The sequence below is a fragment of the Saccostrea cucullata genome, unplaced genomic scaffold, assembly GCF_032062105.1.
Source record: "Saccostrea cucullata isolate Sc308-1 unplaced genomic scaffold, CSIRO_AGI_Scuc_v1 ctg14489, whole genome shotgun sequence".
Lineage (NCBI taxonomy): Eukaryota > Metazoa > Mollusca > Bivalvia > Ostreida > Ostreidae > Saccostrea > Saccostrea cuccullata.
The window spans coordinates 1-24878 of record NW_026934980.1 but is presented as its reverse complement, the minus strand read 5'-3'; the positions used below and the strand labels follow the sequence as shown (position 1 = coordinate 24878).

General features: G+C 40.2%; 1 protein-coding gene across 1 annotated transcript; it reads right to left on the bottom strand.

Annotated features, from left to right (window-relative positions):
- Window positions 1-10126: 10126 nt before the first annotated feature.
- LOC134241676 (uncharacterized) lies at window positions 10127-11834 on the bottom strand. The gene is made up of 2 exons (XM_062723706.1): window positions 10987-11834; window positions 10127-10387 (listed from the first exon to the last, which is right to left on the bottom strand). Exon 1 carries the CDS (start codon window positions 11810-11812, stop codon window positions 10994-10996), a length of 819 nt encoding a protein of 272 aa, XP_062579690.1. The 5' UTR covers window positions 11813-11834; the 3' UTR covers window positions 10127-10387; window positions 10987-10993.
- Window positions 11835-24878: the final 13044 nt, after the last annotated feature.

The following is a 24878-nucleotide window of genomic DNA, read 5'->3' as shown; positions in this document are numbered from 1 at the left end:
CATCCAGATCTTTTTAAATCATCCCACTTTTCAAGCCAGGATATAACTAGATGAAATATGAATACTGAGCTTATAATGTTCATCTCTCCTGCCTCGCATATGATTATATTATATATAATGGCAAACCATGTTTTCAACTCGCAGACTCGAAAAATAGTAAAATAAAAGGTGCAAAATGGCACTATGAAATAAAGAATCTGTGAAAACATTATTAAATTTTATTCACTGGTATAGGAGTTGCGTATAAGAGTTGCGGATAAGAGATGGATACCCTTCAATGTTATAGAAAGAATTACAAAGTCCATGTTTGCTACGGAAAACCCGAAGTGTGTGTCCGATCAAAAAGTACATAAGAAAGTGCACAATGACACTAAAATTCATTCATTGGTAAAAGAGGAATTGCGGATGAGAGATGGGCTCTCCAAAGCGTAATAGACGGACCGACGTACCGACAGCTAGACGGACGGCTGGACGGATATCCCGATCACTATATACCCTCCCACTTTTCAATCACTGGTTTAAAAAAATAAACACGAAACACTCACCCACCCCACCCCCAAAATGTGTTGTTTAAGACGAAATTTGCTAATAGTGACAAATTACTTACCTAGAATCTGTGATATCCATAATAAAGATGTCCAAAGTTTCATTCTGGGTGTTATGTGATGTTTTAATATTTTTTCAGCCAACGTAGTTCATCAGAGGAAAGGAGGAACATTTTCAGAATGGATTTTAAATAATACTGAATAAACACGTACATGTACAACTTCACCGCTCCAAAATACAATTTAAAAGATTTAATAATTCATGAATATATTTTGGAAAACATTGATATTTATTCGTTTTTCAAAACATTCACCAACCGAGGATAATTGATTGCAGATAAATGTCTCTCAGTCTAAAGCTAATCAATTATATGATAAATTGCGATCCTTTATGGTAAATCAAAACTAGAGGAACTGTGAGCATTGAGATTACTTAATGAACCTCGCCACCCATGTCATTATATTGACAAAGTCCATTGCACAAGGCATTAAGTAAAAAAGAATCTGTGAAAGTATCATTAAATTTTATTCAATGGTACATGTATAGGAAAAGTTGCCGATAATATGGATACCCTTCAATATTATAGAAAGAATGGCAGTGTCCATATTTTGCTATGGAAAACCCGAAATATTTTTCCAGTCAAAAAGTAAAACAAAAAACCCACAATGACATTTTGTAATAAAGATTCTGTGAAAGTCTCATCAAAATTCATTCTGTGGTATAGGAGGAGTTGCAGATAAGAAATGGGTACCCAAAAGCGTAACAGACGGAAGTACAGACGGACGGAAGGACTGAATGAAATTTACAATGATACTTTCACAGATTCTTTATTACTTAATGACGTTATGCACCTCCTATTTTACTTTTTTTACTTGACACTTAGTTAAGATCTCCCAGATCAAAATATGGACTTTGCCATTATAACCATATAAAAAGCAGGGATGTCATTTCGGGAGCTCATTGCTCCCAGTACCTCTAGTTTATATCTGACTCGTTCAGGTGACCTTTTTGCCCGTCGTCGATTTTCATGTGTTAACATTTGGACATTTTCAACTTTTTTGCTGGAACGGCTGTACTCATTACAACCTATTTTAGCATATGGCCCATATATTTTGGTTAAGGGAAGCTAAAAAAAAAAGAAAGTGTAAAGGTCCCTGTCCCCCTAGGTCTGCGGAATTGTGTCAAATTCATAAAAAAAAATATGCAATCTTTAAATATATATATTTACTCGTTAACACCAAGGAGTCAAAAAGTTGACATAATTGAAAAAAGCATCACGCCCGCCATAAAAATTGTGAAATTCATGACCCCATGTTTAAGGAATATGACGGTAGGGTTGGACTTTGTAAAACATACATATGTGTACAGTAGAAATCATTAATTATTTCAAACCATCTCTGCTCATAGATAGTAATCAAACTATATATGCATAGTTGTGAAGAGGAAGGGTATCTCTTCCACAATTGTGATTTTCATGGCCTATGTTCAGGGCTCTAGTGGTTTTATAGTGAATATGCATTAGTGATCTAATCCATTTCCTTGCTCCTTGGTATTGATTAAAGAAAAGTTAGACACGTGGTTTTGAGCAATGGTGTTTCTTCCAACACTGGATAAACTCTGCCATTCAGTTTACTAAAATGTGACTGTCAACGACATGTGAATCTCTGTTTGAAAGGGGATTGGGGGCTTTTCAAGGAATTTCTAATGCCCGTCCCTTCAGCTAAATCTGTTTTCTTCCTTTGGGAACTCCTGTGTCCTTTCAAGGGCGATAGGGAATATCCAATTGTTCCATTGTCGGTTATAAAAGTCTATAAGAAAAAAAAAATGATTTCTTCTGAAGCTTGAATTGCCAGGTGACTATTAGCATTATAATTTAAACAGCATCATTTTGATTTTATTTGGTTTTAATTAAAAAGAAAAAATTAATCTTAAGATCTGGATACCAAAAAAGGAATGGACACAGTTTTGGGTTGATACATTTACATGAAGATATTAGCTGAATAACTGACACAAGTTGAATGATGAATAGTATATTGGATGCACGCAAAAAACTTCTTGTGAGAATATAAATAAAATTCATGGTACAAGTCTTTGAAATCTGCATCTTTTTATCTTGAATCCTATTTTCTATCATTCTGTGAAGGTCAATTGACTCAGTCGTTCTTAAAAAAATCAATTTAAAAATTATCAGAACTACAAAGATAAATTATCAACCAAGCACATACATAGAAGATTTTTACATTTTTGCACCCAGTCCTTGCTCAATCAATCTTTTTTTCAATCATATCCTCTTCAATATGCTGTAACACAGTTAGTCTGCAGTGTTTCCTTCACAGCAGGTAATATTTTTGTAAAGAGTAAAAATAGGGACTTCGTAGAGCAGTAAGCAGTTACTTATTAAACCGATAAGGAATCTTTGTTTGTAAGGGTTTATATGAAGTTTAGAATCCGACGAAAATAGAGTAGGTCGAACTCATCTGGGTTTACAAGAATATTAGAAGTTTTCAGCACTAAAAAGATTATCTTAAGAAAAGTAATTGTGAGTAAATGTTGGATGTCCAAATATAAAATGAAAACTAAGTTCTTATAAAATACATTTTAGTACATGCCATGAGCTTTACAAAGACTCTTTTGTTAAACAGTCCAGTCCAATACGAAAATTCGTAATATTACGAAAAAACGTAAGATTACGAGAAAGCGTAATATTACAAGTTATCGTAATATAAAACTTATATTACAATTTTTCGTAATGTAGTTAAATTACGAATACGCGTAAAATAGCAGATGTAAGAGACTATATTACGAGTTTTCGTAATCCAAGACAAATTCAAGCATTGCAAGAAATTGAGTGGCGGGTAGCAAAGTATGACGTTTACTACGAGATGCCACGGGCGATAACTTGTACGACTCTTACTGAGATTTGAATTCTGTGTATTTCAATAAGAATTGCACGAACAGTTGAATTATGAGACGAGGATGTGATTTTTAGGGTAGACTTCGCAAGAAAAGTAGGGAGTTCGGGTGATATAGACCAATGCGACATGCTTAAGCGAATATTGAAATTTACTGGAAAATTGGTCTTATCCTTGTGAAAATTCCTATGAAAGAATTATAAAAGAAATTGTCCACTAACCCATCGCTGGCGGTACTTTCTTCTTGAATTTCCATGCATTCTGATAGGCGTAACTGACCAAACTGACCGCGTGCTATCAGTAGCCGTGGAATCTGATATATTACTGACGTCATACTTTGCTACCCACCACTCAATTTCTTGCAATGCTTGAATTTGTCTTGGATTACGAAAACTCGTAATATAGTCTCTTACAATCTGCTATATTACGCGTATTCGTAATTTAACTACATTACGAAAAATTGTAATATAAGTTTTACATTACGATAACTTGTAATATTACGCTTTCTCGTAATCTTACGTTTTTTCGTAATATTACGAATTTTCGTATTGGACTGGACTGTTAAAAGCCTTCTCAGCTGGAACTGAAACATATTGTTCTTACACAGATTTAAAAAACGTATTACTAATACACAAGCCATTTAAAATACATTTTTGGTAGTGAAAAATACCTAAATATACTTTATCTATTATCGTCAAAATCAAGCCACTACAAAATTTAGCAGGATTTTGATGTATTAAATACTAAAAAAGGCCGTTCCCTTTAAACTGATGAAAGACTTCGAGTATTGTTTTACCATATAAATATTTTGCATTAAAAGTTGTTTTTTCTCCACGAAATACCTACATGATATATAAAATGCCCTTACTACCCTTGATTTTAGCTTCAAAATAATGCCAACAGTTAGTAACTATGTTAAAAGTCAAAACAAAAGCAGATTCTGAGAGAATATCTAAAGTTTAAAATAAATATTGAAAATTTCCTGTTTATCAAGGAACATGGATTCCAGCAAAGCCTTACAGAAGTAAGAAATAATTTACTCTATCATTTGATATAATCTTGTAAAATATGTTTTAATTTAGGTTTAAATTGTAAATGATTAACATTTAAAATCTAATATCAATTATTATTTTCAATAGTGAAAGAAAAATACAACACTTGTCAGAGTCTGCATATTGGATACTCTGTAATGATATTTTTGTAAAAAGTAAAAATAAGGACTTCGTAGAGCAGTTAGCAGTTCCTTAAACCGATAAGGAATCTTTGTTTGTAAGGATTTTTATGAAGTTTAGAATCCGACGAAAATAGAGTAGATCGAACCCATCTAGGTTTTTCAAGAATATTAGAAGTTTTCAGCACTAAAAAGATAATCTTTAGAATGGTAATTGTGAGTAAACGTTGGTTTTCCAGATATAAAATGAAAACCAAGATTAGACAAAATACATTTTAGTACATGTCATGAGCTTTACAAAGACTCTTTTGTTAAAAGCCTTCTCAGCTGGAACTGAAGCATATTGTTCTTATAGAGATTTTAAAAAAAACGTATCACTGATACACAAGCCATTTAAAATACATTTGGTAGTGAATAATACCTAAATATAGTTTATTTATTATCGTCAAAATTAAGCCAACTACAAAAATGTAGCAAGAATTTGATGTAATCTTGTACGATATGTTTAAATTTAGGTTTAAATTGTAAATGATTAACATTTCAAATCTTATCTCAATTATTATTTTCATTAGTGAAACAAAAATACAACACTTGTCAGAGTCTGCATATTGGATACTCTGTAATGATATTTTTGTAAAGAGTAAAAATAAGGACTTCGTAGAGCAGTTAGCAGTTCCTTAAACCGATAAGGAATCTTTGTTTGTAAGGATTTTTATGAAGTTTAGAATCCGACGAAAATAGAGTAGAACGAACCCATCTAGGTTTACAAGAATATTAGAAGTTTTCAGCACTAAAAGATAATCTTTAGAATGGTAATTGTGAGTAAACGTTGGTTTTCCAGATATAAAATGAAAACCAAGATTAGATAAAATACATTTTAGTACATGTCATGAGCTTTACAAAGACTCTTTTGTTAAAAGCCTTCTCAGCTGGAACTGAAGCATATTGTTAATTCTTATAGAGATTTACAAAAAAAAACGTATTACTGGTACACAAGCCATTTAAAATACATTTGGTAGTGAATAATACCTAAATATAGTTTATTTATTATCGTCAAAATTAAGCCAACTATATACAAAAATGTAGCAAGAATTTGATGTATTAAATGCTTTAAAAAAGGCCATTCCCTTTAAATTGATGAAAAACTTCGGGTATTGTTTTACCATATAAATATGTTGTATTAAAAGTTGTTTTTTCTCCACGAAATACCTACATGATATATATAATACCCTTTAACTACCCTTTATTTTAGCTTCAAAATAATGCTAACAGTTAGTAACTATGTTAAAAGTCAAAACGAAAGCAGATTCTGAGAGAATTTCCAAAGTTTAAAATAAACATTGAAAATTTCCTGTTTATCAAGGAACATGGATTCCAGCAATGCCTTACAGAAGTATGAAATAATTTACTCAATCATTTGATATAATCTTGTAAAATATGTTTTAATTTAGGTTTAAATTGTAAATGATTAACATTTAAAATCTAACATCAATTATTATTTTCATTAGTGAAAGAACAATACAACAATTGTCAGAGTCTGCAAATTGGATACTCTGTAAAGCATTTGGAACTCCACATCAGGTAGCCATGAGGAGAGATATGTTGGATGTTTGGAATTTGGTGAAAACGAGCTACAGGGGAAGTGACACGCAGAAATGCCATTTCAGCGGGAGTTTTGCAGAAGGATTCAGACTTAATAGCTCTGATATAGACGTTATGAGATATTTCTTCAACTATTATTTCATAGGGACAAGTCGATGTCACTTTGTAGCAAAAGGGCACAAACTAGGGAATCACGAAGAGAGTGAATGGATGATATCATTCTCTTTGGCGGAAGAAAAGCTTGTGCATTCGATGAATCACAGCCAGTTTTTAACTTACGGTTTTTTGAAACTATTCTTGAAAGAGGTTATTAACCATGAAGTAAAAGAAGCAGATACATTACTGTGTTCCTATCACATGAAGACCGTTATTTTCTGGGTGATTCAAGAAACAAAAATGTCACAATGGCGTCCACAAAATATCCTGCAATGTTTGTGGGTCTGTTTTAAATTTATTCTTAAATGGGTGTATGAAGGAGTGTGTCCTAACTTTTTTATTCCAGAAAACAACATGTTTTTGTCTAAAATCCACGGTCATTCACAAGCAATTTTATTCTGCAAGCTGTATACATTTTATGAAAAAGGTATATCATGCCTATTTCAAAGTCCCTTCCTCAGGTTCTATTTAAGAGATGTATTATATGACATATTAAGTATTTCTAAATGTATCGATGTATATTATCAGATTTCTGAGGCTGATTTCGATAGAGAAATGTTTGCAGTGATTTCTGTACATGATCTACCATATTCACATCTGTACTCTTATATAGTGGACCTGCACCAAATAACACGACTGAAAGATGTTTCCTTTACAAAGTATCAAGTTCCTATGTTGCAATATTTCACAACAGTAATCCTCCAGCGAATCGCCTTTCTATTATATAATATCCGTATAGGTTCAAATTTAAACAACGTAACCTTTCGTAACGCTAAAAACAAAGACATTTACTTTTCAAGCAAAATGACCTGTCATATGCTAAAATTAGTTATCAAGTTTGGCTGTATGTCTGATACGTTATACCTTGTCATGCATTTTTACCAGACATGCCGATTCAGAGAAGCTTTGTTTATTACAAAAATGACAAAAATCAAACTAGGACAACCACATCTGATAAATGATTTTAAGGTTGACTCAGAGAGGTATAAAAGGGCTGTAGGAGGACGGTCCTGGTCAACAAAACTGAGGCAAGCTGTTGTAGATTATATAGTACTAGACAATGAGGTAGTTTATATCGGTGAGTTAGTTACAGAGCAAAAGTCTGCTTTACAGAATGGAATGACAATGTCATTTATTCCACCCATGGTACTTATACTTTTGCTAGAGTTCCTATGTTACAGACATGTTGATACTGTTGGTGCTCAAATAGCTCTAAATGATCTACTCGTCCTCGTTCACTTTGATCAGGAAACACATATACCCCGGCGTGTAAGAGACATATCCTGGCAGATCCTGGGGATCTGTCAGCAGATTACAGGGGACCTCCAGGCTGCCTTATACTCCTACGAACAATCACTCCGACAATATCGTCAACATCAAATACAAAATGCAACAATTAAGAGAATAAAGAGTATCAAATTGTCCAGTCGTCGTGCTATTAGTACGTCCCTATGAGTAATAGTCTTATTCAATTATCAAGGTAGTGTACCATTAAGATATTTAATGTATGTGTATGTCATAACGTTACATTGTGAATATATACAAATCATGTACATAATTGTGATAATAAAGATAGACTTATTTGGAATTTAAAATTCAAGAAAATATATATGCAATACATAAATTTTAAACTTGCCAATTTCAATGAACAATATTTTAGTATATCCAGCAAATACAGATTAGTATTGCCACATTGATGAGAATACAGGGTATCATATTTTCCATAGAATATAAACACTCAGATGTGGCGATTGTCTGAAATTATAAAGTAAATAATGCTTGTTTATGTTTTGAAATTCATAATGACTTTTGGTGAATTAGATTAAAATCATCATAATCATTAGTGAAATCCCTTTTTAATAGTTTTAATTCAATTCATCAAAAATATTGCCGTTTACCATTAAAATATTTAATGTATTTATGTGAAGAACGTTTACATTGTGAATATATACATTCATGTACATAATTTTCGTGATAATAAAGATAGACTTTTTTCATGGTATGGATTTTTTTCCCTAAATCAAAGAAAAATATATATGCTATACATAATTTTCACACTTGTCAATTTCAACTCCTTGGGCTGAACAAAATTTTAGTTTATTCCAGAAATAGACTTTAGATATATTAAGCAAATCATCAGATTTTTGTTTCATACCCTAATCAGTCTTTATATCGGGTTTAGTTTTGAAATTATCTTTTAATATAAACTCTCCAATTAATTAGGTGAATGCCACTTGCAGATTTAGTCTGAAATATATACACAAATGAATAAATAAAATTTTTATGTTTTGAAATTCATAAAACTGGTTGGTGAATTTACTGTTCAAATTTCTGGATAACCATTGCCTTGTGATTATCTGTGTAATGTTTTGAATTTGGTCATTCATTCATCATAAAATATTAGCCGTTTACAGCATCTGAAACCTTCAATTCAATTAGGACTTTTTTGAAGAACCATGCCCTTTAGATCCATTGGAATGCACTGACGAGAATCAACATTCTGTAATCTTATTGCTCATTTTCGTGTCATGGCTAACTAAGTACAAAGATTTTTTCCTTAACACTTAAATCAAAAGAAAATTCAACTTAAAATGTGTGGAAAAATTCAAGAATTTTTAACCTATTTATTGTGTGCAACCACCTGTAACTCATTGGGCGTGTTTATTATTATTGGAAATTTCAATTCCAAATTGCATTTCCAGAAGACCAGACTTTTGATATATTAGGCAATTTATAATATTGTTTTCCATACCTTGATTAGTCTTTATATCAAATTTTCTTTTAATATAAACTCCCCAATTAGCTGGGTGAATACCAATGGCAGATTTAGAGTATTCAAAACATACATAAGATGAATAAATAAAATTTTTGGTGTTGCCGTGGGATCCACCCCGACCCTAAACTGGTCAGTTCCCCTGTTGAAGATTTCTGGATTTTTCCACCTTTTTTCTGAATGCCTTTGATTTAAAATGCAGGTCGTTCCAATAAAAATCAGGACAAATGAGCATGGTCTAATTCATTATGAAAATATAACACGTAATATCGTTTGCATTTAAACTCTCTTTTATCTCAAATTTGAGAATTTTCAGCTGTATAATTCGAACTGCATGCTAACAGAAGTTATTTTAAGGGAATCCTTGGCATAACTTTCGAAAATAAACAAGAATTTTATTTAGAAATGAGCAAGAAATAGTGAAATGCACAAAGGTATACAAAGTTTGCTAAAAGTAGAAGTTTCGGCACCAACAATATTATGTTCATCAGTAAATAAATGTTTTACATTTATGTATGAAAAAAATAAAACATGAGAAAAAGTTATGAAAAGTTTGCTTGACATGTAAAGAATATTTCAGTTTCTTATCTAAAACGTGGGCCTTGAATCATAAATCGTCTGTTTGATTATTCAATTACTTTGTCATTTTTGTTCTGTGAAATGCATATAAGTCCATAGGTCATACAATAATACAGTTAATACATTTGCTATTGGTTGAATAACTTACAGTTGATTTATGTATACAGCATTGTACTTTGGACGTATGTAATGAAGGATATGGAGATAACGAACAGTATTCAATATCAAAGTGCATAAAATAAATAGGAGCAGAGCAAATACGGACCTCCAAAACATAAGGTACCATGGAGCAGTGAGCATCCCCTGCTGACCAGTTACACCCGCCGTGTGCTCCTTGTCATTATCGGGAAATAACGGGAAAATCCGTCGTCAATTCAGGTAATAAATAATGGACTAACAATAAGTATGAAAAATATCATTTAACATTTGACTCTTTGGTAAACTGTATTTGCTGACAAGAAATTACGAAATGATGACTTTATGCGAGATCGCTGATATTCTTGTTTCATCAACTTGTTTATCAATAATAAAAGATTTCTTGTGTAAATATAAATGATATTCATAGGTACAAGTCTTTGATATTTACATCTTTTTAAATCATTTATCCTTCTTTCTTCCATTCTCGGATGGTCCACTGACTCCCTCATCCTAAGAAATTAATAAAAAAAATTCAGTGCTAAAAGATAAATTATCAACAAAACATCTACATGGAAGATTTTTACATTTTTCGTACTCAGTCCTCCCTTCATCAATTTTTTTCTCAGTCACATCCTGTTTCGGTTAGAAGCTTATCTTTTGTAGCATTTTATTAACGCTCAAATAGACATTTCAACGCAAATACATGTTTGGCTGAAAAGCTCTTATTAGCGTGTTATAAACGTAAAGAGGTATATCAGTGTTTCAATAAATGTACTTTTTTGTTGCATACAATATACATTATATACACCATGTATTTTAAGTTTACAAAAAACAGCTGAAATGTGCAAAATTTTGTCGATTCTTTTGTACCTGAGTTGCATTGTTTTAATTAAAGCTACATGTACCTCTTTTGCATAGTCTTTAGGGATAAGAAATCAAAACAGTAAGATCTGGACACTGACTGGTTTATTTACTAGTGCAGTACTGAAAAGATGCTATGACAAAATGAATCACCTATCAATTATCCGTTTATAAATAAATTATCAGAATCAACAATAAGCTATATTTTTAAAATATTTTCCTAAATTGTATCACGTAATTAAAATCACCTGCTAGTTACTCCCGACTATCTATATATTTGTAGACACGCAGTTTCGTGCTGTTGTATGATCCGATCCAGAGAAGGTTGTTTCTCTCGTCATAACTTAGAGTGTGCGGTTCGACCATGCTTTCTCCTTCCCTCAGTAGATACGACAACAAAAAGTGGCCATCCCTGTCGAGTATATGTACTGACTTGGTCTTCATATTACAGACCAGGATGTTCGACAGTGTGTCTGTGCAGTTTCCCCATGGCGAAAACCGTGGTTCCGAATGTCCTCTGTAGGAAAAGCGATGTTCTCCTTCGCGGTTTGTTACCACCACGCGGTGCCAATCAGACACGATGATATCCCCATTACGGTTTTCTGAAAGATATCCAGGATATTTGTACAACAACTCGCCATTGTTGTCATACTGGATCGTTTGAACTTGTTGTCCATTGCTGTTGTATCGAGTTATCTTTCCTTTGGAATTTCGTTCATCTGTATGTGATTTATGTGTCCCAACTAGTAGATCTCCAGTTGATGGGGAACAGAGGACAGACATAGGTTTCCACGATTTTTCTAGTTTTATCAATTCAATTCTTTCTTTTTTGTCCTTGCTCATTTTTTTGATATGAAAGTCCTTACTTATATAAAAGAGTGTCCCATCATTGGCCACCGTGTGTACTTGATAGCTTTGTGATATATCACTCAGTTGATAAGAAATAACACCACATGTGTCTGTTAGGATGAGGTTATAGCCATCACTGATCCAAATTTGGTCTGGTGCTACGTAGAAAAGATAATGACAAAAACGTCTTACATCCAAAGATGTCTTTAATGAAGGATGAGGCATTAGTGTCAGGGGCTGCTCATTTTCTCGATCTTCATTCATTCTCAATATCAACACTTTCTTCTTACTCTCCTCGAAAAACTGAAAATACATTTCAGTTTCATTGTTCAGAGTTTGGAAGGAAATTTGGTATTTAAAAAAATGATTATCTCTGTTCATTTATATTATTCATATCGTTATTTCATTAGTCTGATTCGGGTCATAATAAAGACATCTGGTCTTTATTTGTTGGGTACAATATATAGATAAAAGCTTTGATAAGAGACTACATTGGACCTTCAGATATCCGGGCCCGAGATATCCGGAAGCTTCAGTATCCGGACAATTTTTCATCGGAACGGAATTTTTTTTAAAACTTTATTATATTTTGTTTAACTGGTAATTCAGGTATCCAGACGCTTCACATATCCGGACAAATTGACTAGGAACCAAAGCGTCCGGATAAATGAGGCTCCACTGTAGTTTGAAATCATTTATCAAATGAATAAATACGTTTTTTAATGTCCATATAATTTGGATTTTTTCCAAAATAGTTATATCATCACATGAAACAAGAAACAAAGAAATAAATTTAAAACAGACAAACTCTGAAAACTCAATTTTAGGGATGTCAACGAATATTCGAATATTCATTCGTTGAGTTGATATTCGAATATAAATTGATGATTCGAATATTCGTTTTTAAATATACAAGCATTAAAAAGAGAGAAAAACCTGGAAAGTTTTATCAGAAATTGAATCGTTTGTACAAAATCAAAAAAAAAAAAAAAAAACACTCCTCTTGGATTACCTTAAAGGAGTGAAGTGTGTATCTAAGAGTAGTTTATTTATTTGTTCACTTAATTAGTGGTATCATAGTGTCCAGTACTAACAATCAGCTTGTATTGTTTTAAGGACCCAGTTTTACAGTAAACACACAGATTTCTTGTTTATCTAAATATCATTAAAAATTATTATCAGGAAATTATAATCATCAAAAAGTAATTGTTTTTTAATATTTCACCGTTAGATAATTGTTCTGCTTGGTATAAATTTGTACGAGTTATCAGTATAGACTTTAGTAAGACGATCAATTAATCTGGAACATACTAAAGAATCTTTTGAATTTTCAAAAAAACAATCATTACATTTTGGATGTATACTATTCAATGATTTAAAAAAATACATAATTGTAGTTAATATTTTGAACTATACATGAGTTTTTTATTCAAAATAATGGCAAAAAACCTATACTGTTTGACAGGAGAATGACGATATATATTTAATAATGCAAGATGTATTTATTTTATCGAATATTCGAATATATTCGAATACTCCTATCGAATATTCGAATATCAATTATTGACAATTTTGACATCCCTACTCAATTTATATCAAAAGCTCTTATACCAGACATTCATTTCAAACCCCACCTGTAGATGATTCCTGGAAGATAAATTCTGAAATTTGACGTCTACGTCTACGTGTCATAATCCACCCTTAATAAATAATAAATCTTTCAAAGTTTGATCTTGAAATTATTAAACAGGCATTGATTGAGATGTAAATCCTTCCTCTATCATACGGCAAAGACATTGAAGACATTAAAAGATAAAACTAAGATCAAGTTGGTAATCTTAAACACATGTACAATATAAGGGCTGTTTGATTTACACAAAAATATCTCTGTCGCTATAAGCGATTTAAATGGGCAATTTCATTAAACTGTTTTTAAAGATTTTTATTCATTTTTCCTTCCTCAAATTCAACGTCAGCGAAAAAAGGAATTGAAATTATGTGAAAATAGTGCCCTCTCAAACCGGGATTGTTTAAAATATGTCATTAATTGGTAGAGCATCATGCAATATAGGAATTTAATAGCTGATAAACGGACAAATAAACAGGCAAAAATTAGCTTTTTTAAAAAAATAATTTCACACCAAAAACCCATTCAAGTAAAAAAAAAATCTTAAAATTTAGTGTTTAACAATTAGAAAAAAACAGACGAGACACAATGATAAAAGGAACTTTTATTTTTCTTTCGTATTATTTACAAATGAAAGGAAGGGATTTTAATAAAATAAAAAAAATCTGTCAATATTTACTTACCAGGTCAGTTTTCCTAACTCTGTAAATTGCAAACTTGAGAATGAAACTATAATCTTCTTACCTACGACCTCCGCACTCCTGCACTTTAAACATAACTAAAACTAAACCAAGAGGCTTTAGAAATACATCTTAAATATTGATTTCATTGTGCATTATCGATTGAACAAGGGTTTTGTGACGTATTACGTAATTTAAGTATTACCCCCGATGGGTCATGATATGAACAAACGAATCTTCACTACTTGAGAAAGCCTCCATTTCTGAATGACTGGTCATGATTTCTTTATTTTTGAGAAGTTTATACCTATATTTTATTGTTAAAATTTGATCTTCGATTGCGGATCCATCCTACCCCCTGGGGGTAAAAATTTAAAACGTGAATCTGCAGAAACTAAAGATGCTTCCATTACACAAAAATCTAAACAGGGCTTTGCCTTTCTTGAGAAGAAGAGTTTTCCATTTTTCCCTACATGTATTCATTTTTATCAAAAACGTTGATCCCTCATTGTGACCCCTCCCTACCCCCGGAGTTCATTATTTGAACAAAATTGTGTTACGGATTTTTCCCATGACCAAGATAACCCACATATTGGATAAACCCAATTTATGTCCAGAATATTTAATCTAGGTATCGTAAATTTATTTGTAGATATCATGGGAATATTACCAATCATTGTATGTCATTAATGTATGCTTTTTAATTCATTGTATATGTTTATTTCATGAATATCGTTTCGTTGTAAAGTAAACCCCAAGGTATGGTAACTATCGGTTTATTAACATATAGGTTACAAATATACACTGTATACCGGGGTGGGTCCTGGCCCGGGTTGAGACTCATCGACTGTCAAATGCGTCTGTCTTTCTTGCCATCCTCGGTGGAAAAAAGGTCCGTGCGACTGTCCCGCCATCTGACGTCACCTTGTCAGTAGGTCGTACCACGGGAGAGTCGCACAGATACTACACTCCCCCCCCCCCCGTTTACTTTGATAGGCGTAGGTCGTCACTGGGGGGAGGGTCCGGGACCATCTCCAGCGATGGGGCGCTATTAACGCCCGCCCGGGCAGACCGCCCAGGAACAATAAAGACCGGGGCAAGCCCCAGATAAGGCACACTCAGGAGAATTCCTGAGTAAAGGGGGTTCGGGATTGCTCATAGTTGCAAGCAATGTCCTAAGTCCGGGATAATTCCCGGATAATGAGAATGCTGAACAGTACTGGGGTGAGTCTAAGTCGGCTGACTCACTCACCATTTTTGCACTACTGTGAGGGTCACCCTCCTAGCTCTAGGCCACAATTGAGGCATCTCCATGGTGACAATGCCCCCAGTGATGGTTCCAGGTGGAGGCCAGGAGGGGGCAGAGTCTTCCTCAGGACGGGGGATCTCTTCAATAGAGGAGGTCTCCTCACTGTCTGTGTCCTCCTGGGGATCCTCCTCAAGGCGGCGGACAGGAACGAGGGCTGCTGAAGGGGTGGGCTGGCGCCACACACATCGGTCAGAGGGTCCGCGGGGAACACCGGGAGGCAAGCTCATCCCAAAACTAGTGACGATTTCCGATCCTACGTCTATTAAAGGCTGTAAGGTATGCCCATCGGAGACGGGGAGACAGGCGCTGCAAAACGTGGGCATGGGCTCTCCAGTGCAGCAGCAGGGCGGGATGTAGTGGGCCCGTCTTAATGTACACGGCCGGGGGGGATTCCCCGACGTAATAGCATAAGGCATCCATGGCCTGGACTAGGTCTTGTGTGGCGAGGCTATTCCTATCCGGAAAGACTGCCTCTCCCCGGATACCATCCGCCAGGTCTTGAACATACCCATCCTCGCCCAGGACCTGGTGGGCTAACCATCCGAGGGCCTCCATACGTAGGGCGGAGACCTCCGGGGTAGGGGGTCCCCCTCGTCGAAATACGGCGGGGAGGTGGTACCGCAACATATGGTCCCTTAACTTCCTCGTCATAGCCCCACACAGAAGGGGGCAGGGAGAGGGAGGATGCTCCCTCCTAGCTCCCCTATCTCTGCTCCTATGGGAAGTGGGTTGGGGTCTATGAGGCCTGTTTGGGGCCCGGTTGGATCCATCAGGCCCTTCGGAGGGTGGTGGCGATGAAGGCTAAGGGGTATGTCTAGAGTATGGCTGAAACACAGGTTCTGGACACTCCTGACGCCCCGGGGGTGAGGGCACTCTCCTCTCAGGGGACGACCCAGGGGACCTCTCCTCCCATTCCGGGACCCGTTGGTTGTACTCGGAGGGAGGGCGCTCCCTCCTCACAGGCGACTCTGCCTCATCTGATGATAGGTCAGAAAACTGACCCTCCACTGGTGAACTGCAAAAGAAAGCAGACCCCACATTAGCTACCCGCCCCCCCCCTACAGTCTGGGCATATGTACTGATCCAGGGAGGAAGCCTCCTGGGAAGTGACCCCCACACAAACCCCATGAAACTAACTGTCACACTGATCACACTGGATCACGAGACCCCCATCCTCTGGTTTACGACAGAAACAATACAATTCTGAGTCAGTCAGCTCCCCATCTGATGACTTGGGAGAGGGCGACCGTACCTGAAGCGTGCGCCCCCGTTTTCTCGGTGCACGGGGAGGGCTATCAGAGGATGAACTCGGGTAGGAAGGCCCAGGGGCCTCACTCAAGGGAGCATCCCCCTCTAGCGATGGGGCTCCACTTACGTCACTACTTTCCTGGGACTTGGTTCTAAACTTCTCTTGATACCGGGACAGCCACAAGGGTATGTCCTGATCTACACACTTCTTCAATCGATCATGGTTGACAACCATCACAGTGAGCTTGGTCTTGACTCGGTAAAGGTGGGAACTCAACTTCTTCAAGATAATACCCGGTCCCTTCCACGAGGGGCTCAACTTCCTGCACTTCCCCTTGACAGTGGCTGTGTCAAGGACATAAACCAGGTCTCCCTCGTTATAAGAGCGAGCAAAAACCCTGAGGTCATAATCCCTCTTCATACGCTCCTCTGAGGTCCGGAGACGACGCCTGGCTGTTTCGTGAGCCGATTGGAAAGACTTCTCAAGATTAACCACATAGCCCTCAAGGTCAACTGCTGGATCCTTCTGGGGTGGGGCGAACATCAGGTCAGCAGGAATATTCACCTCCCTGCCCAACATAAGCTTGTTTGCCGTAAATCCAGTGTTCCTGTTAACAGCTGAGCGCAGGGCACCTGCTATCTGGGCAAGATGTTCATCCCAGCAGTTCTGAGCCTTGTCTATGTAACAGCGCACAGCATCCATCAAGGTTCTGTTATACCTTTCTACATGGCCATTAGCCGCGGGGTGATAAGGGGTAGTACGGGCCTTATGGATCTGCAACAGGTCGCACACTGCGGTGAATAGCTTACTCTCGAAGTTCCTACCCTGGTCCGTGAAGATCTGGAAGGGGCAGCCAAAGCGAGCAAAGAATCCGTCAACAGCCGCAGTAGCAGTGATCTCCGCAGTCTGGGTTGGCAGGGGGATACATTCCACCCATTTGGTGAACTGGTCCACCATGACAAGGACATTCTCATTACCCTGTTTAGTCCGGGGCAAGGGCCACAGAAAATCAAGATGGACTCTCTCCATAGGGGAACCCGCATAGTACTTAATCATCTCTGCTCTTGCATGGCGCTGGGGATGCTTATTTCTACTGCACGGACCACAAGTGCTCACAAACTGTTCGGCCTCCCTCATCATACCGTACCAGAAATATCTATCACGCAAGCGAGCCTTGGTTCTGTCAATGCCCTGGTGGCCAGCTGCTGGGACATCATGGCACAGGCCTAGAACCTCTTTCCTCAACTCCTCAGGGACAACTAAAAGTCTATTCTTCACATTCCCCTCCCCCACCTCCTTCCAAAGGACTTTGTCCTGGTCTAAGGTGAAGGCCGCCCTATTCAGCTAATAGTTCTTGACTGCTGGGCTCGCTAGCAAAATCACTCCCTCCTCTGGATCCGCATCACCCTCTACCCAATCAAGAAACTGGCTGATCTCTGAGTCCCTTAACTGGCATAAGCTCATTTCCTCTGGTGACAGACCCTCTAACGACAAAGAGCCACCCGAATCCTCGGGGGGTACCCCCACTACTGCCACAAAGTGAGGATGTTTTGTGAGACGAACCTGGGTCCGGAGGGGGCCATCCACTGACTCCTCATCATCAAAGTCCACCTCTGGGGGAAAAAAGCGACCGATACGATCTAGCAATCCCCCAGAAACATGACCGAAGGCCACCTCACTAACAGAAGGCTGTGCTAGTCCTGGAGGAGAGGGCGAATCACTAGTGTTGCTCTCTGGGTCCAAAACTGACTCCTCTACAGCTTCCACCTCCGAACTGGGCGTATACGTCCAACTTCCGGGACTAGCTAAGGGTGCTACATTGTCCACTTCCTCGGCAAAGGCATTCCAAGATTGGTGGGCCTTAACACATTTTGGGCATCCTCCACAAGGCAGGTCACTAGGCTGTATGGTGACATTTGATCCGGCACAGAGGGCACGGGGAAGCAACCTAGACAGGGCGTCTGCATTAACATGGCGTCGCCCAGGGCGGTGCTGTATCTCCATGTCATACTGACTAAGTTCCTCCATCCATCTGGCGAGTTGGTCTTGCGGGTTCCTAAAGTTTAACAACCAAATAAGGCTATGATGGTCAGTCCTGACAATAAATCTCCTCCCCAGCAAGTAATGGCGAAACAGTCGTGTAAAGCGAATAACTGCTAGCAGCTCCTTCCGGGTCGTGCAGTATTTGCGCTGCTCTGGGGATAGACTGAGGCTTATGATATGGGTCTCTCCTGGCCATCCTGTATCTGTGAGAGCTCTGCCCCTATGGTCTCATTGGAAGCGTCAGTGTCAAGTATGAACTCTCCATCGGGAATCGGCAGGGCCAAGACTGGCGGAAATGTGAGGGCCCCCTTTAAACCATCAAAAGCCGACTGTTGATCTAGGCCCCATATAAATGGTTTCTTGCCTGTTATCTTATAGAGGGGCAGCGCCCATTCCGCATAACCCGCAATGAACTCTCGATGATAGTTGGCGAACCCTAGGAACCTCTCCACCTCCTTAGTGTTTCTAGGAACAGCCCAGTTCTGGACTGCAGCGATGTAGTCATCCCCCATCTCGATGCCCTCCTTACTCACAAGGCGCCCCAGGAATTCCATCTTGGTCTGGAAAAGTTCACACTTTTTCGGCTTAAACTCAAGTCAAACTCCCGGAAGCGCATGAACACAGCACGCAAGTTCTCAAGGTGATCCTGGAAATCTCGGCCTAAAACCAGGGCATCGTCTAAGAAGGCCAGAACAATACTCCACGGCCTCTAAGTACAAGGTTCATTGCTCTGGAGAAGGTAGCCGGGGCACTACATAGACCAAACCCCATGCGCACAAACTCGAACAGACCATACTTAGTCAAAAAGGCAGTCTTTTTCCTGTCCTGGGGGCGGATCTTAATCTGGTGAAAGGTGGAATTGGCGTCAAGCTTGGAAAACCAAACATTCCCAGTGAGTGTGTCCAGGCACTCGTCTATCAGGGGTAAGGGGAAAACATCCTTCCGGGTCACCTTGTTTTGGCGGCGGTAGTCCAGGCACCACATTACCTGGCCGTCTTTTTTCCGGATTAGCACGGGGGCAGAGGCCCACTCCGACATGGAGGGCTGTATCACACCGGCCTCCAGCATTTTCTTAAGGTGGTATTCCTTCTCACCAGCAAAGAACATGGGAATGCGTCTCATCCGCTCCTTCACTGGGGTGCGTCTCCAGTGTCTATCTCGTGTTCTAGTGCAGTGAAGTTCCCGAAGTCAAACTCACTGCGAGCAAAGACATCTTGAAACTCTGTCAGCAGACTGGCCAACATAGCCCTCTCCTCTGAGCTGAGTTCTACAGAGGAGCGCTCAAACAAGTTCTGTAGGAATTCCGGCACCTCGTGGGTGGGGGCGGTCGGCCCCGGATCCCCTACATCTTGGCTGCCCACGATCCTAACCAGGTAAGGCACTGGCTGGTGAGGATCGCTTCCACCGCCATACCTATGTGACTGCCCTCAGTCAAGGTCACTTCTCGATCCGAAGCATTCACTATGCAAACTATTGCACTGTTTCCTCCCTCGTGATATGTATGGGGCATAAGCAGCACGTCCGACTGCATATCAATGCCAGGGACCGCCACAAAATCCTTCAGCTTCTGATCCAGATGACTAGGGCATAAAACAACAGAGCCAGCCGGGACCCGTACCTTCCGGGCTAAGGTCACTTTCGCCTCCGGAATCTCCTCAGCTCTGCCAAAATCCATCTTGATGGCCTCCCCTCCCAAGGTCAAGGTCCAATATTCTAAATCTAAACGTGCTTTCCGGGTATGAAGGAACTCCATTCCCAGCAACATAGGGTCTTGCAAGGGGGCTACATAAAGGTCAACCTCGTAAGTTCGACTCCCTAAACTCAAGGCCACGGGCCCCACTATGAAACCCTTGAGCTTGGTATCTTCACCAGCCTGCGTCATAGTTACATGTCTCCGGATGGGGGGCTTCGGATCCAATTTTTTTTAACCGGTCGTACACCCTCGTCGACAGGACACTAACCTCTGCCCCCGTATCCACCACAGCATTTACCCGCAAGCCTTGCACATATAGGCTGACTGAACAGCCTGTACATGGGCGCAACTGTCCTATGGGCACTGTCGGCTCTACCCCTCAACCAATGGCGTCTCCGACTTTAGATTACCTGGGTTGGTTCCCCCAAAACCCTTTAACTTTCCTGTCCTCTCCTGGGCTGGTCCAAGAGGCTCCGACGTTGAGTGGGGGGCCAAAAGCATCCCCACTTCCTCGACCTCTTCCTCCTCAGCTGAGAACAGCTCCGGTGAGGGCGGCAACTCAAAGCTCCGGAGTCACCAATCGAACTGCCTTGGGAGCCCCTCCCTGTGATCCGGGCCTCCCACTCCTTTGTCCGCTATCCTTAGACTCGGACCTCTGAGATCCCTCACTCATGGATCACTTCTTCTGAGCGCCACCCCGCTGCCCATCAATGGCTACTTACTTCCCTGCAGCCAGGGTGGGGCAATTCCTACGGAAATGCCCCACCTCTCCACACTTAAAACAAACCGGGGGTTTCTGGTCGCGCTCTGCCATTCAGGGTGGCGGGGTACCAGTCCTCTCCGGCCTGGGGAGGGGGGCAGATCCTTTCTGCTTAACAGCTTGCTCCAACTTTTCCATCCTACTTCGAAGGGCTTCCAGCTTCTCCCCCGCAGTATCGACACTCATTTTCCCCTGATTGTCCTGTTCAGGGACATCACCTGGGATCAATTTCCGCACCTCTTTCTTGGTCTTAGGCCTGTGTAACCGGGAGTGCTGGAAATATTGCATCCTCTCTACAGCTTCCTCCACAGTCCGAGGGTGCCCGTCCAGGGCATAAAGGCCTGCGTCCCGGTCCTCGACTCCATAACACAACCTGGGGATAGCATGAGTGTGCACGTCGGGCACGCACGGGAAGGCCCAGGTTGCCAAGGTCAGCACCCGGTCTGCCCATTGTCGAAGGGCCTCTCCAAGATTCTGGCTAGCTGACTAGAAATTGAGTTGGTGCGTCAGATCAGGAGCAGAGGAGCCAAAACGCTTCTCAAACCTCTGCAGAATCTCGCCTTCGCCTAGAGGGAGCAGGGTAGTCGTTTCTAGCAGCAAGGTGTAGTATTCACTTGCTACCCCTTCAAGGGAAAAACAGAACTGGTCGTGTTGCTCCTCCTCAGTCCACAGCTGACTGCGAGACAACCTGATAAACTTGTGCAAAAATGCCTTCCAACTGGTTTTGCCATCATACCGGAGGTCCTTGTACCTAGGCTTGCTCCCCGAGGCCGTCCTTCCTGTGTATGGCGAGGTGCTGTGGTATCCTGGTGAGCCATACTGCGTCAGTGCACTTAAGTTACGGGCTGGGTTTGCCGGGACTGTCTGATAGACAGAGTATCCCGGCCGGGCTGCAGCATACATGTTTGGCTGCACATGCGCTATCCTCTCCCCCTCCCTTCCAAAATGACAGGGTGGGGCGTCAGTATGGGCGAGGCTACATGTCATAGACGCAGGGATACCCTGGTGATGCAAGGCACTGGGCTAAGGTATACTCGGGGGTGTGGCCGGGGTATTCTCACCACGGTACAGCACAGACTGGGGTGGATCAAGGATTGGGGGTTGGGCATGCCCACCCCCATGGTTGATTTGAGCAGATGGGGGCGCATGGTAAGGTGTGCTTGTAGAGGTCGCGTACACTGGTGCAAGCTGGGGTCTGGCGGCAGTCACGCCAGTATCAAAAGGCCACGAGGCCAGGTTGCTTGGCGATTCCGACTGCATCAATACAGGGGACACTCCCGCATTTACAGGTACTGAGGCAGGCATAGTGTGAGACATGGAGGTCCGGGGTTGCAAATCATCCCCGGGGAGAAAGGGCACACTAAAGTCTGCAGGTTTAGGCTGAGTCTGTGCAGGCGTAGGGTTCCAGGTGAGCTCTGTAGCACGAACAGGATCAAACTCGGAAAAGAATGGTTAAGGCCTCATAGGCCTCTGAGACTGTTGGTCGTGTTTGGAGGTAAGTGGTGCAGGCCTCATAGGCCTCTCGGTCGTCCAATCACATTTATAGGTGAGCGGTTCAGGCCACATGGGCCTCTCAGGCTGTGGATCCTCAAATGGTGTGTAAGGTGGAAGGGCGGGGTCAAGAGTGTGGTGTACACCCCCACTTAAGCGGCTTGGTCGGAATCCCCTAGTGGCAGGACCCCCCAGGTTAGCTGTGTCTCCTACAAGGACAGGCTGGCTACTAACTGGGCGCACATGACCTAAAGAATACGGTTCAATACCGGAAGTTCAAGGAACCTCACTGCATTCGTACTTAGGTGGGGTACTACCCACAGTGCTGCCAGGTGAGCTACACCTACACAGGCTACCTAAAGAGGACTCGAGGGAATCAGTGGACATCATCCCTGTGAGCTAGATTGGGGCTGGGAAAACCGTACCTCTATCCGTGACACACACTCTCCACCCCCCTGGGAATGCCCGAGTTCAGGTCGGGCGTAAGTACAGAGGGACCCCCCCCCCAAGGCAACCCCCCTCCCACACGGCTTGACATTAACTGAGCGAATGGAGATGTGTGACGGGATGTAAAGCTCTCGCTATATACATAAGGTGAATAACCCCCTTCCCCGGGGTATCCCCCCAACTTCCCGGGGTGTGAGGAATGGCATTTGCCCGCGTGACCACCGGGATACTTCCCAGACCTAAGGCCGACGCGGCTTCCTCCAAAGACATATCCATACAATATAAAAATTCACAAAATAAATGTCAAATAAATCAAATTAATTAATCACTTGCTATAAATGCAGATACAAATTGATTCCAGTTGATTCAAATCAAAATTCGATTAGAAAAAGAAGTGTACAAAAATCACCCGCGCATTCAGCAACAAAAATGGCGGCTAGGGTGATGGCAAAAAAAAAATAACTTTGACAGGAGTGCAGGAATCTATAGCACCGGGCCCCGCGAATTGGGCGCCAGTAAAGTAAACCCCAAGGTATGGTAGCTATCGGTTTATTAACATATAGGTTACAAATATACACTGTATACCGGGGTGGGTCCTGGCCCGGGTTGAGACTCACCGACTGTCAAATGCGTCTATCTTTCTTGCCATCCTCGGTGGAAAAAAGGTCCGTGCGACTGTCCCGCCATCTGACGTCACCTTGTCAGTAGGTCATATCACGGGACAGTCGCACAGATACTACACTTGTAATGTACAAACCCGAATTTCCTCCATATATCAGCCCAATCATAATAGCAAATGGCCGTCTGGCATTGTTATTCAATCAAGGTACCAAAATCCAACTTGGCATCGTTATCAAAACAATTCCCAAACAATACATCATCCCTTTTCCCGCATTTGTAATGATTAAAGCCTTAACTTGATGCAAAAGTTGTCAGTGTTACGGTTACCATACAAACGTCGCGCGAATACTGGCGGTACCGCTTGTTATTCGCGCGTGAACTAATTCGCACTGATGTATGAAAAGGTATATAAAGAAGGCACTTTAGACTTTTTCTTCAGTCTGGGGGGTTGGTCAGTCCCATTAACATCTGACCAACTCTGAGAATCCCAACTGCCCATAATTGGGTAAAATCTGATGCCCCCATATTGGATAAATTGGCCCAATACCAATCCATGTGTGACCTGATCAATAGATTATTGTTTGTCTTTACCCAATATTAATTTGTGGGTAACCCAGTCTGAATCAGCTGAACGTACTAGCCCATTGTTGATATTAGGAACCCAATCAATTGACTATTACATACCCTAACCCAACCTGAATCAGCTGATTACCCAACGTACTGACCCATTGTCAATATTGGGTGACCCAATCAGCTAAGTATTGTATGTCCTGACCCATTACCAATAATTGTACTTTGATTGTATTTTATTACTCATAAATTGTTATTTTTATTGTTTGAATAAATCTATTCTTAAAGGTAAACAAATCTTGTTAATTAATTAAGGTAAATCTCAGGAATAAGAGGACCCACATAATTTTTGTAACGCCCAAGATCGGGTAACGTTACAATTGAACCATTACAACCTCAGAATGCTTCCATATAAGTATGACAATTTATTACCATGCTGTTTTTGAGAAGATTTTTAAAGACTTTTCCTATATATTCATATATAAAACTTTGATCTCCATTGTGTCCCCACCCAGGTCATGATTTGATCAAACTTGAATCTACACTATGTAAAGAAGGTTTCTATTAGTTTCAACTTGTTTTGACCTAATAGTTCTTGACAAAAAGATTTTTAAAACATGTCACCAAATTTTCACTATGTCTTAATTATCTCCCTTTGAATGAAGACAGGACCCCTCATATGTAGAAACTTGAATTCCCTTCGATTAGGGATGCTTTGTGGCAAGTTTGGTGGAAATTGGCCCAATGATTCTGGAAAAGAAGTCAAAATGTGAAAAGATTATAGACGGCCAGACAAACAAA

What these genes read in the sequence shown, in the direction of transcription:
- LOC134241676 (XM_062723706.1), bottom strand. Translation starts at nt 11,812, where the DNA reads ATGCCTCATCCTTCATTAAAGACATCTTTGGATGTAAGACGTTTTTGT.